The sequence below is a fragment of the Antedon bifida genome, chromosome 8 (assembly GCF_963402885.1).
Source record: "Antedon bifida chromosome 8, ecAntBifi1.1, whole genome shotgun sequence".
In the NCBI taxonomy this organism is placed as follows: domain Eukaryota; kingdom Metazoa; phylum Echinodermata; class Crinoidea; order Comatulida; family Antedonidae; genus Antedon; species Antedon bifida.
The window spans coordinates 19,227,790-19,241,660 of NC_136233.1; the positions used below are offsets into that span (position 1 = coordinate 19,227,790).

The 13,871-nt window shown below is 34.8% G+C and overlaps 2 protein-coding genes across 3 annotated transcripts; both read right to left on the reverse strand.

The window, feature by feature from the left end:
* Positions 1 to 618: 618 nt before the first annotated feature.
* LOC144849727 (lathosterol oxidase-like) lies at positions 619 to 6,251 on the reverse strand. Of its 2 annotated transcripts, XM_078706755.1 has the most exons (4): positions 6,136 to 6,251; positions 3,522 to 3,598; positions 2,065 to 2,191; positions 655 to 1,591 (listed from the first exon to the last, which is right to left on the reverse strand). In XM_078706755.1, exons 1-4 carry the CDS (start codon positions 6,236 to 6,238, stop codon positions 1,104 to 1,106), a joined length of 795 nt encoding a protein of 264 aa, XP_078562881.1. In that variant the 5' UTR covers positions 6,239 to 6,251; the 3' UTR covers positions 655 to 1,103. The 2 variants fall into 2 exon arrangements, with proteins under 2 accessions (XP_078562879.1, XP_078562881.1); XM_078706753.1 differs by lacking the exon at positions 6,136 to 6,251 and having other exon boundaries at positions 619 to 1,591; positions 3,522 to 3,815.
* On the reverse strand, positions 5,282 to 12,114 carry LOC144849717 (uncharacterized). The gene is made up of 5 exons (XM_078706740.1): positions 11,633 to 12,114; positions 8,451 to 8,624; positions 8,039 to 8,187; positions 7,517 to 7,839; positions 5,282 to 7,152 (listed from the first exon to the last, which is right to left on the reverse strand). The coding sequence occupies exons 1-5, from the start codon at positions 12,059 to 12,061 to the stop codon at positions 6,638 to 6,640; spliced, it is 1,590 nt and encodes a 529-aa protein (XP_078562866.1). The 5' UTR covers positions 12,062 to 12,114; the 3' UTR covers positions 5,282 to 6,637.
* Positions 12,115 to 13,871: the final 1,757 nt, after the last annotated feature.

The following is a 13,871-nucleotide window of genomic DNA, read 5'->3' on the forward strand; positions in this document are numbered from 1 at the left end:
CTGTCAATCTCGATTTAATTATATTAAGATATATTATTAGTGCAGTAGAATGATATTACGACGGGGATACATTAGGGACGCAAAAAACACATTTTCCTCGTTACTTAATGAACAATATTGTTCCCTCTAAAAGGAGGGTATTTGTACAGGTACGTAATAATGCACGGGAATGTCTGCCTCCGCTATTTATTCGCATCGTATGGAACGCCAAAGACACACTCTTTTAATGTTAATGTAATGTACCAGCAAATGTCGCATTGCGTAGGAATTGCATAGTATAGTTACTAATGTTACAGTTAATTACATCACACGTATTAGGCATAAAGGCAAATATTGAAATGGGTCAAATACAGGTCAGGCCAGGCCTGAATCTCTGAGCCCAATGCGATTGTTTTACTGGACGTCTGAGGCAGAAATCAAGAATAAATCATGACATATTTTTCTCACACAAGTACATTTTGAGCCGAATGTGTTTGTGTGAACAGTTCTATTCTTAAACCGGTACCGGGCGGGAATTTGTAGCAGCCGTAGATTTAATCGCATGTTAAGTTTTTTAATCAACACCAAAGAAAAATAACAGCGTACTCTACATATAATATTATTTATTTAGAGATTTCAGATAATCTTACTTCAACAAAACAATAATAAATGGGCAATAGATAATGATTAAGAAATGCAAAAACAACAAAAATAATGAACTCAATAAATAAATAAGAAATAAATGAATGGAATTGAAATATAAATTAATTTATAATTATATAAAAAATAGTAATATATTATTACTGTATTAGTGTTTTATTCTATACCGAATTCTATTTTATTCTATAAGTAATAATCTATTCGTGTGAATCGAAAACGTTAAGTTTATAATATCATTTGAACAAAAGTACAATTAGGCCTACGTCAGAGTATGGCAAATATCGGACTAATTAACTTGAGATGAAATGACTTTTCCGTTACGGTAAACAATAAATTACCATAAAAGACAAAAAAAATAATAATACATAAATAAATAAATTATGCATTGTTGTCGTTGTATTTGGCGTTTTCCTTTTTCACTACATATTCCTATATTTTAGGATAATATATATACGTATACGTATTTATTTACTATTATTCTTTATTACCTCATCCAATGGCGACTTTCCTTCATAAGCAGTTGGGTCTCTAAATGATCCAAAAATACGATCCCAGAGAGTAAAATACTGACCATAATTATAATTAAAATACAAATGATGATCGGTATGGTGTGCCGCCCCGTTAATCATTGGTTTCAGGCTATCAGGTACCATAAAGTAACCGTCATGTATGCTAACGGCCCAAACATTGACCATTAAAAACAAACCTAAGTGAAGGTACTTGTTGATAGGGAACAAGTAAGGATAGATATGGTAAGGTAGTCCCTGCATCCAGGCGTCAACAGGATGCATTGCTATACTTGAGAACGGTGTTGGTATCTTCCAGGCGTGGTGTACTTTGTGCACGCTCCTATACACTAATGGGTGGTGCAATCCACGATGAGCTAAATACACCAGAAAATCCGTCACCATCACAAAAGATACGACACTCAAAGCAATAAATGGCCATCCCCCTGAAAAGAGTAAGTAAACTGTAAGTTATAGCAGGTATAGCTGGTACTACTGCGTGTAGTAGTTATTCATTGTCATTATTTCATATCGAACACGAATTGTAATTACTTATTTAGCTCTTGTGGTTTTTGAATTTGAAAGAAAAACTATAAATTTAGGCTGATGTAGGCCCTAATTCGACTCAAGAGGAAAAATACGCGAGATCGCAGGGAGCAAAGTTTAAGTTATAGAAAAAACAACAACTTCTGCCGCAACGCAACATTATCGTAATTTAACTGTTTCCCATCCCCTATTACAGATTTAATCATCACTGTTGCGACGTATGAAAGGCAGAAAAGGTGGGTCCCACTTGTGAAACGCAAGGTTCTTACCTCGCTGTTCGTCAATACGTTGCGTCTGTATCCTTTGGCGTTGTGTCCGAGGTGAACTAAACTTATTGTTACATTGTACACATTATTTATTCAAATCAACTTACCGTAGTCGGTGACGTTATCGTATAGTTTTGAAAAACCTCGGATTTCACCAACAAAAAACGGAAGGAAAAGAAGTGCGCCAAGGAGCGGTGATTTCATCGCACATTTGATTTCAAGACTTATTTGATTCTAATAGAGATATGAATAATAATAATTATTATTATCATTAGATTAGTATAGATTATAGATTTATTATTCACAAATCAATAGCGCAACAAAACACATAACCATAATATTTATGCTACATGTAATATTATTTAATAATAAGAATATACAGTAGGCTTAAAGATGTACTGTCCCCCTGAAAAATGAAAACATGTTTTTGTTTAATATGCCGATTTAATGTCACAATATAATATAGTTATTCACTTTGACCAAACATTGGATCGAACAAAAAATGTATTTAACTGGAAAATGTAATTTAACGCCAAAAAAAAAAGTCAAATTGACAGGAAGTCAATGTGTTTTTGGTTGAATTTAACCGTTTATTTTTCTTTTTATAAGTGAAAACAAAATTTAAAAAAACAAACATTTTCTACGGAAGTTAATATTAAAACTGCGTAATGGCCTATTTGAAGTCTTTTCTACAAATTAGTCTTCATTTTTTAATTGTTTTTCGGGAACAATATATATTTAAGGTTAGACTTTTTTTGAATCCTCTCTTTGTAATGAACTCCCACATTTTTGTTCAAACTTTCATCCACTTTGATGATTTACTTATTACTTTTTCAATTCAATTCAAAGTAACATTTATTTTCTTCAAATAAAAACAGTATACAAAATGGTGTAAAGAAAGGTAATATGATTGAAGAAGGCATGTTCAAAAAAGCAAAATGCTTGTGACAGACATGCCCAAACAAAGACTAGATTTAAACAACACGGAAAAAGAAAAAAAAATACATACATTATGAATATACAAAAATAATTTGATAGGAATGTATAGTGTACAACTAATATAATAGGCCTATCTATTCTTCAGAGAATATATCTATTAAAGATATATTGTACCTCTAAAAAACAATTATATATTTTTTGTGTCAAATAATAGTAATTGTTTTTGGAACCAAAAATTGGAGCGGAAAAAAATTATCTACCTGAACAAATTTAAAGCAAAAAATAGTAAAATTGTCTACCAGTCTTTTTGGTTGAATCTAGCCATTTATTTTGTATTTTTGTAAGTTAGTTGTTTTTTGTTTCTACTGAAGTGAATCCGTTTGGAACTATATACACTACGGCCTATTTAAAATGTCATTATTTAAAACTTAAAATTTATGTTATCTAATAAAAAATACTGGTTGTTGTACGGTGTAGGCCTATGGTTGCGACCAGAGTAAAAATACTCTTCCCCGGTTGCCACTGCGCTAAAGTACTGTGTGTTTAAGAATGGAAGTATAAAATGATTTATTTTATACCTCCATGGTAGAAAGTGTGCAACTAAATAAAAAAACATTTACTTTACCTTTAAATACTGTGGGTGCTGCATGAGTCGTTTATCGTAAAGGAAAACATAAAATAAAGTAGCCGTCGACAAATATGCTAAAAAGGAAACGAATACCAGAAATACGTATAAACTAAGTGATTGTCTGATGATGTTGTCTTCAGCCCAGTCAACAGGATAGATATAAGGAGTGAAAAAATACCGATCACAAGTATTCAGAATGACATCCATGTTCAATCTTTTATCTTAATTTCACCAATTTAGAATATAGTTTGGTTTGATTTTACAAATTGGAACTATGGACAGCTTCGGTTTAAGTTGATGCTAGATGTCCGTGTATTGAACTGTCATTTAGAAAATCTGTTTTATTACCACTCCTCTCCAGATTACTTTTATTGATGAAATATCATACCGACCAGTAAATATAATATGAAATATATAGGCATAGTGTTAAATCTTCCTGTTTAAAAAAAACCACTATCGTTGAAGTATCCAAAAGCAACGCAGTAATAATGATGTATTAATGTATTGAATCATTTAAAATCTTTTAATGTGTTAGTTTTTGAAAATACCTTACTAGTTATACCACCACGTATTTTAAAAAGAAATGAATCACTTTTAATGAGCGCGCAATAAATACCAGTAAATACCATTGTATAATGTTATGCTGGTCCTTTGGGTTCTATTACTTCAACTGCCATAATTTCAAAGTATTATATTTTATCGTTTATTAATAATGGTACACTGATGGTTATAACTATTGTTGTATTCAATACATTTTGTAATCGTTGTTAGATATCAAATGAACTACGGAGTTTTAACTTTCTAAGACCCAGAGCCATATATTCTGAAGCCTAGTAATAGTGTCTGCAGGTCTACACTCTCTTTCAGGGAGGTAGTTATTTTGCCACCTGCAGAATCACATGACTGCTAGGCTATTGATGTGATTGACTTTTCACACAACCTCGGCAAAATAGTTTGCCAAGAATGCCATGCTTGGCCTAACTTCTCAAAACTTGACGAGGTTTATCAACTTTTCTTGCCAAACTCGAATGAGTTTGCTCAAATTTGCAGACTAAAGTTTTATAGTGTGTGGATCGGCGCAAAGTTGTTTCGATTTACTATAAAACTGCCAAATTTCCAATTTGAACATTATTATATATTCAGGAGAGTGCTCTTGGTACTAGTTCCAAAAAAATTAAATACCCCACGCTACGGTATTAATAGATTATCGTGGATTTCAGTGCTCTTTATTAAGTTGGTATGGCTATCTACGCGGGCCTAATTCAATTGGTAGATACCAGAAAGAAAGATGAGGAAGTCCTCGGGCGAAATGTTGCTTGCACATTAAGTTAAATTATTTTTTTTCTCTCTCTACGCGATGAACCACTCGAACCTCACTACTTGCACTACGTCGTTGGGTGAGAACACAGATTTAGGATATCCATTGCCACACATTAGCATAATACTTTTGATTCGCTTATTTGCATGTGATGTGAGCTTAGGGTTAGTGCTTTTTATATGCCGTATTTCAGTAAAACGCAGTACCTTAACCTCAATAGGTTAGTTATTTCGAATGCAGTATCCACGCAATCATGAGTAAGCCTATAATAGCCATCTGCCACAGGCCTGTAACTGGTTAGCACGAACGCATTTGCATTATGCTCACGGTATAATATAGCCGGCCTACTAATGGTGGAAGAGGGGTGGAGATATGGAGAAATTGGCAACAACTGTCAGCATTCCTCCTTTAGGCATATACGCAAGAATAACACAAAAGCTTAAGAAAAATAATAGCATTTATTTAAATAAAAATTACGGCAGCCATTCTTTCTCCAAAAATTCACTACACAGTGAATTAGACGTAAGCAAGACTAAATCTTGAATATCTATTTATTCAAAAATGCATAATTAATGTAATGTTTAACCTTAGCTAAGTTTTAGTCAATTGTTTAAGATAAGCAGGTTGAAAACCACCCGTTGGTTAGAGGGAACTTTTGGTTTGCGACAACAACCAAGGTACGTCATGTTATTGGGATTTTGGTAAATTCCTCACTCGATTTGTTATTCTACATCAGGTTCAGGTGACGAAATATACGTATGTGTTTGCTGGCGTTACAGGCAACCTTTGTTATTTCCGGGAAATTTTGATTGAGAGTTTTATCTTGTTTTTTTACATGGTTATAGGTTATTTTTTTATTATCTCTTGCCATTGTTGTTTTTTTGTTACCTTTTGTATTTTGGACGTTAATAAATGTGAATTGAATTGAATAGGTTCTAGACCAAAATTAGTAAAAAGATAAATATTTTGACACATATAGCGTTTCATACGTATAATACGCTCAAATGTTCGTAGTTTTCAGACATGGGGCAAGTCTATTGGTTTACTTGTTGAAGCAAAGCACTATGTGCGTAAAAGCTCCCCGTATGGCGTAAACTTTAGTTTCTGTATAGCTTAATAGATGTTCTCTTAACCTTTATGCACTGTACATACCTTGTAACATTACAGTTACTAGAACATCCTAGTAGGCCTACATTTAAGATAGACGAAACTTAAAGCTAACTTACACCGTGTCGAACGAATCATGCAGAACGCTATTTTGAAACACTAGTATACAAATAAATCTGAACTTACCACTGTGTGTACGTGTAGGCCTAATAATTCCAATTTCCAAAAAAATGTCAAATGAAAAAGTATTATTAAAGTAATATAATCCAGTTAAGTAAGTACTATACATGGTACAGTCACATCCAGACCATTTGTTTGTAAACGAAACGTAAACTATAGAGGAATCTATCGAAATGAAAACGATTTCCACAAATGAAACACAGTATGTATGCTAATTAGGACTCACACCTGGTGACGCAAGTGATGCGTATACAATGATTTTAACAACATTTCTTTCACAATTAAACTTGTTACACAAGTAACTATCGGTAATAAAGTTGTGAAAACGTCTGCATAATATTGTAAATGTTTTAATTAACACATAGCATTTAATTAATATATTATTTTAGCAAAATAAACTAATCCGATGACGATATATATATAATAGCTTATCTATATGGACATAGTTATACCCACTAAATTATAGTTTTACTATAAAGCACAGTAAAAGTGTATCGAATTCGGCAAATCAGCAATTAAAAAATGCAACTATAATGGTTGCAAAAAGTAAAGCGCCGGGTAATTTTAAGTTTGATGCCGAGTTCGTACTAAACGCAGGCGCACTCCCGGTACAAGCACACTGATGACCTTCGACCCATTCAGCGCACGCTCCTCCGTTGAGACAGTCTACAGCTTTCCTTGCTTCACGAGCACCACTTTCTAGAGCCCCTTGAACGTGAGAGCTGAACCGCAGACTTGTATGTTCGCCAGCAAAAAGTACCCTTCCTACTTTTGACTGAATCCTCTGAAAGCATTTGCTGTTAAGTGATGGGCCAAATACGCATCTTGCTCCCATCGTTAGTGAGTTAGAGTTCCAGTCTGTTACATGGAATGAAATAGGATCTGGTACTCTTGGTCCAAACATTCCACGAAGTACGGCCATCATTTCGTTTCTGATAACCGAACGCGGCTGACGATCAATCCTCCTCGCTTCGTCGCCTGTTACTTCTGCCATCAAAACGTGCACATTACGACTGTAAATGCCTACGAAGATAATTCAATAATATTTATAAATAAATTATTATGAAGAAAGTCATCAAGAGAAGCCAAAGCGTCTATCGGTCCCACACCGTTTGGGATAAATGTCACAAAGAAAGTGGTCTAATGTTTAATTGCACAGCGAGTAAGAAATTGCGTCAGAAATAATTTCTTAAAAATTATAAGTTCTATTTAGAATTAGTAATCCCCAGTGTGGATCCATCATGTAAGCTACTAATGGAACCCAAGCCGTAGAGGCCTACCTTGGATGGGTGAGGTTGATGGAATTGATTTCTTTGATAAACTTTTTCCCAAGCAAAATGGCAAGATGATGCACAGTATCACATTTGGTCGTCATATCATAGCCTACCTTTTGATCCAAGATCGGTGAAGAATGGATAATGCCCTTTTCGGTCCGTTGCTCGTAATAAGAACTCCGTATTACCCCAGAATTTTGAAGGAAACTGCATCAAAATCTTTGTATGCGCTCCCATCGTATACCTGTTGTACTCTCTCACTTTCCATCCGGGCAATCCAGGAGTAAACTTCACAACGTTGTTTTGCAGAACACCAACACTGAACGTAGATATAGCATAATCGGCTGTGTATACTGAGCCGTCTGCACACGTCACTTGAACGTCCATAGCGTTGTTGTTGATTTGGGTGATGTTTTTATTCAAAAGGATCTTTGCTCTGATGGTATTAAAAGTGTAAAATACATTACGTGAGAAATCAGGCATTACTGGCGTAACCTTATAATAAATATTTAAGAATAATTTTTTGTATTTAAAATAAGTCCACTTATAGTATATCAAAACAATGTTTGTTTTGTGAATAATTCTTTTTTTCCAACTAGCATCCATCACTGAAAAGGAAAATAGTAAAAACGTACTTATGTGTTGGGTTTTTCAGGAAGAGCATTTTAGCTTCAAAGAAGTGTTTGAAACCGCGCTGGTCAGTGACGTAAGCAGGCCTTCTTGCTCCTGGTCCGCGTTTCACCCACTCTGGTGTGTCGAACGCATGTGACATTAACGATGCATACTGAGGATGAAATAAATGACAATTATTACACTCTAGAGATAGAAATTTACTGGCTATAGAATCATAATTAAAACCAATTGAGAACGCTATTTTTCTTATTAATACACAGATTCTTCTTAATGTTTATGTGGCAAAACTAATTAATATTTCTTGGCGTATTTATAATTTTAATGGGAAGGTTAACCATTTATACTTTAATATGTGGCTAATTATATTGATTGATAGTAAATAAAGTAATACAAGCAGAATACACCAGGACTTACACTTGGTCGATCTCCTAGCCAATAGTCGTTATAGGCCCACTCAATCGTCTTCTCTAGGGCAGTCGTTGGTAGCCACCCGATAGTTCGGTAGGCGTCTCTGACTGACATATCGGTGTCGTGGGATTCCCACAATTCCTCCGCTACATTTAACCCATTACGAACAGCACGACCTGCCTAAAAGAATTAAGATGACGTTGACAATGGTAATTTGGTGTCATAAGGTTCAAATACGGTAATCAAGGAAATTTACAAAACAGAAACATGGGAGAGATGCATCCAAGCGGATGAAAGAGCCATGAAAGAAAATACTTCATCATTGTTAACCAAGAACCACATATGTATGGTATTTGACATCAAAGTTTGGAATGACTTTTTCATCATAGAATGACTAATGCTCTGATTCAAACAGTAACTAAGTAGATTAGCATATTAGCAAGCCGGGATAGTCCGCTGACTGGTTTGATAAAGTCAGTGGTAAAAATCATTTGTCAATAATTGTAGAGTTTCCGGGCATCTGTTCGCAATATTAACATTTTTTCAGAAACTTTCTACAGGTATAGCCATACCTTGGATTGAGGAGAGCCCTTTCCGTTACAGGGGTCTGTTCAGTCTAACCTATGACATCACTTCCTACCCAGGGTTTCTGCCTGCTAACAAACTCACCCTCGGGGACATCGCTTTAGTCAACGGAAGTGACGTTGCATCAACATTACCATAGACTCTAGCGATGAGGAAATAATACAGTTAGAAAATTTCGAAAACTTTCACTTTTTTGCCAATTAAATAGAGACTAAAATCCCTAAGTCATGATCAATTTTATCTGCTAACTTATTTTATATACAACTGAATAATTTGAAAAAGTCCGAAATTCTATAGGCTTAGGCTATGTTTACTTTAGAAATAGTATCTAGTATCATGGAGGAAATATACTGTATATTTCCTCCATGCTAGTATTAACCCGGTAAGTTTCATGGGCCAAATATCTACTTTAATATAAATTAATTAATTCTTAATAAAGAAACAGAAAGCTGAACATTAATGTTAATGAATTAAAATTTACGAAATTCACAAAATTTCAATTTGTCATCTAACATTCATAATTGAATAATTAATTATATTGTATATGGTATTAAGATAACAAAAAAAGATAATAAGGTTGGAGTGGAAGAAGCTCACAGTTTGCGATGATTAAAAGTTTATATCAAATATATAAAAAGGGCTTTTGATATTTGATATGTATACTGTATCTAAAACAAAATATTGACCATTTTTTCGGTTGATATAACTAATATACAACTATACTGATTTTACTTTAACTACAGTACTGTTTCCAGAGTATCAAGTAAACCATGACTTGTCTAGTCCATTTGTTTCCGGTGGCGATCTTGTTGTTAGGTGTGAAGTCCGCCTACGAATCGATCACTGATTGAGTGAAATATGCTAAATTTTATTTAGGCCTATAACAACGATTTTAGTAGTTGTAGTGTTAAAGGTGCTACAATGTGGTGTTTGAATATTAGATGTGTAAATGTTTTTTTTTTGTTTTATCAAAATGCTTTCGGTGCCATTGCTTCTATAAACTGTAGTGTGTATGCTGTTTGTCGAACATGGCGTCTCAACTTTTGATGAGTACATGCGAACATTAATTTAAAGTTTAAACAACTTATAACATTTATGTTTTAATTTATTTTTCCTCTGTATGTAAATGTATACTTTTATAGCGGACTCTACGTTGTATGATACATTGATTATGGTGTATGCATAAGATCTACATAGGTTATTTATTTTGTGAACATACAGTAAAATAATAAAATAAATTGAACTGAATATACACGTTAAATTAGTTCGATTAAAATCAATTTCTGCAGTTATACAAGAAACTTGAACAATGGAATAAACCAATGGATAAAAGCATAGGATAACATGGATGTTATTTGAAGCTCCCACGTAGAGTTGTCATTCAACATACATAACTGTTATTCATTATCAGCCGATTGAAACTATGCTCACTGTCTGTGCTTTCCAAGAAACAATTTAAGAACATTCCACAGCTAGCTAATTCGTAGTAAAAGTCAAGTACTAGGCCTAGATGCTTCCAGGAGCTGAATTAACACAATTCCCTGTCACGCTGAACATCGACTGCCTAACACCTTTGTCAATTTACTAACATTGTTGGCCAATCCTACCTACTGTACTCGTAATAGGCCCGTGACGCAACACATTTGGGTTGTCCCCTCCTCGGTCCTAATTGAGTTATGCGCGCACTTTCGTGAACCTTTCCATGGTATGCAGCATGGTCTATGTTGAATCATTCACTCAGTTCTACATTGCAAGAGGCTGTGTGAGAAAGCTTGAAACTTAGTTATTGGTGAAATCATACTGTACAATAACACACTTGTATACTGTATGAGGCCAAGACTGAATTTACTTTACATGTCGTCATAGACCTGAAGATTGGACACCTTCTGTAAAAATTGGCAACTCTTTTATTAGACCATCACCTCGAAATCTTTTAACTCTGTCTTCAATTTGTCTGCTCCTGTGGACAAAGTGTGCAAATCTGCAATGAAGATTGGGCATGTATTGAACACAAAATCGTGGAAACATTGTTTCATCCAGACTAGGCTCGTGCAATCACCTCCTTTGTGGGCCTGCAACTACGGCTATCACTAAGGCCAAGCGTGCCCACCTGATTCTTCGCATTCCAACATGACAGCATTGCAGCAGTAATGGAGCAGCTAAATTGGTTGCCAGTTAAGAAAAGAGTGATGAACATTACTTCTCATCACTCCATAACATGGCTCCAATATTAGGCCTATATATATATATATCATTTCTCCGAAAAAAAAGCAAAAATGTATTTTGAGGTCATCATCGGAGGTTTTACTCAGGCCTATATCATCATCATCGGAGGTTTGACTTTACTCGGAGGCCTAGTATTCACGACCTTCAAGTTTTATGGACAACGTGCCTTTTCCTGGTTTGCTGATGTCAACTTCCTTCTCAACTCAATCAGACAGGAACAACTCCCCAACACCTTTTTAATTTTTACTTTCATCATTACACATTCACCTTTTTGATTTTCATCTTTTTCTAATCTGGCACCCAACATAGAGTATTATATTGAACTTTATTAATAAACTAATAATTAATACCAAATTATTTATGAACAATTAGCATACCTGTGTCCAGACTGGAAGTGCCGCTCGGTTCAGATTACGTCCCGATGCATCTACAACATTCATCGATTCCCAATTTGGACGATGCGTTCGAAGAAGTCCGATCGCCGCACTTTCTACTGCTTCCGCCAGCGGCAAAGCCCGATCTGCCCCGATTTCAACCTGAGCCCCAGCAAACGGAATATCGCGCACACGGCCACCATAATATGAAGCTCCTTCCAAGATTAAAAAATCATGTACACCCTGATCTACAAGAGTTTGAGCTGCTTTGAGCCCAGCCGGTCCAGCGCCTAGGATTAATATCCGTGTTTTTGAAGACGGTGGGCCCGCCGCGCCCGGGCCAGCCGGGCCACCCCCCATCTGCCCATTTACCAGTCGTTGGTCTACGACAAAAACCACTGAACTCACAAGAAATAGGAGAAAGTACGACATTGTTATATACTAAAGTAAAACTATGCATTCAGTCCTCGGTTGTTCATCTCAAATATGACTTTTGAAAATGGAAGTGAGTCATCAGCCCCTTAATTGATAGACCTTCTAAAGAAATCAAGCAATGACCGTTTTTTTAGTTGGTTCGCTCTTTCTGCGTAGTCAATTACCGCAATTAAACAATTTAAGCATAATGTTACAGTCATGTAAATAATTAAGATATTATAAATAGAGTTATAAACTTGTTTTAACGTTCTTGGAAAGCATTTTGACATTTAAAGCAATGATTCGACTCGGATATCGTTATATCCATCTTGTCCCTGATCGTTCCGACATGAAATTCACTTTCCCTTTCTGACACATTGACAAATATATATTTTTTTTTTTATTTGGAGATACAAATAATGTAATGAAATACACTGGTACATGGTGGTGTCGTCAATTACTATGTGCCTATCCACGCCTTAGGGATAGGCTACGTGTAGTAGTTTTACTTTTAAAGTTTAGTAATTGCATCAAAGAGAATCCAATTATATTGTTTTCGTTTTCAGTAAGCGCCGTTGTATAACGAGGATATAACGATGTAATCGATACATAATTATAGCCAGATATTGTGTGTAAAATATTCTTATTTATTTCCAAGTGTAAAGAAAAGTAAATCGATTTTAATTTTGATTAGTATGCTATTAAGCAAGGAGAAACAAGTTTGAGATTTCCCCATTACAACTAATTTGATTATAATGATATTCACCATTCAGATGTTGATTAAACGCTTCCCGTGGAAAGCCGCTGTTGAATTTCAATACAGTGAAAGTTTTTTTTTTCTTTTTCTTTACTAATACAGTATATAGAAAGAACACAACAGTTTGCTGCGGCTTTCATAATTAAATGGATAGCGCCCGCTACAAAGTTGACATAATTAAATGAAAACAAATTGAAAGAAAAAAACATGGCAATAATCATTTATTACAATCAAGACAATCTAACAGCCTTGCCTCAATTAAATGTTTAATAACGAATATATTTCTCTTGCTTATGTAAGTGAAATTAAATCACAATATACCTCATCAGTGATATGCCATTTAAAGAGGATTGGCAAGACTTGTCAAATCAAAATAAAAGAAAACTAAACAAAAATTGAAATGTAAAAGTGTTTTAAAATCGTATGTATTTTATGGCCCTAAAGACGAAATGTTTCATTTTGTGTCAGTTCAGGTACACAAGGTGACCAATTTAAGGCAGGTATTAGACCTGTATCTTTTAATTTTATGTAAGGTATTTCTTTTTGTTATAACATTAAGGTGAATCCTGCCTAATTGATTTACTTTTGTTCTGTATTCATGTACGATTTTGTTTACAATGATAAATGATACGATTGATATGATAGAGCTCGCCTTCCTAAATAAAAAGAAGCGAAATACACTGATTTCTTATAAATAATGCAAAGACCACATTATACTCGAATACTTTTCTTCTTATTGGCCAATAGCCTTTGCTTACCAGACGTGAGAAACTCGACTATAAAGCCTGACGTCATTAAATGGAACTGCACACTTCGAAAAGTTTAAACTACGACTAATGTTTAAGAATACGTCGGCGAGTGCCGACGATGGCCTCGCGCCCAAGAGTTCGCGCTCATATATCCGTCGTGTCCCCTACGACCGTGTTCTTTCTTTTATACTTATTAAAGAGGTTGTGAATCGAAGCATCCTGATAGTAATTAGGCTTACCAATTATTTAAATTAGGCCTACTTGCTAAGTACGTATACTACTAATAATAATTAGAGGCTACAAAAACATTGTTGATTGGCCT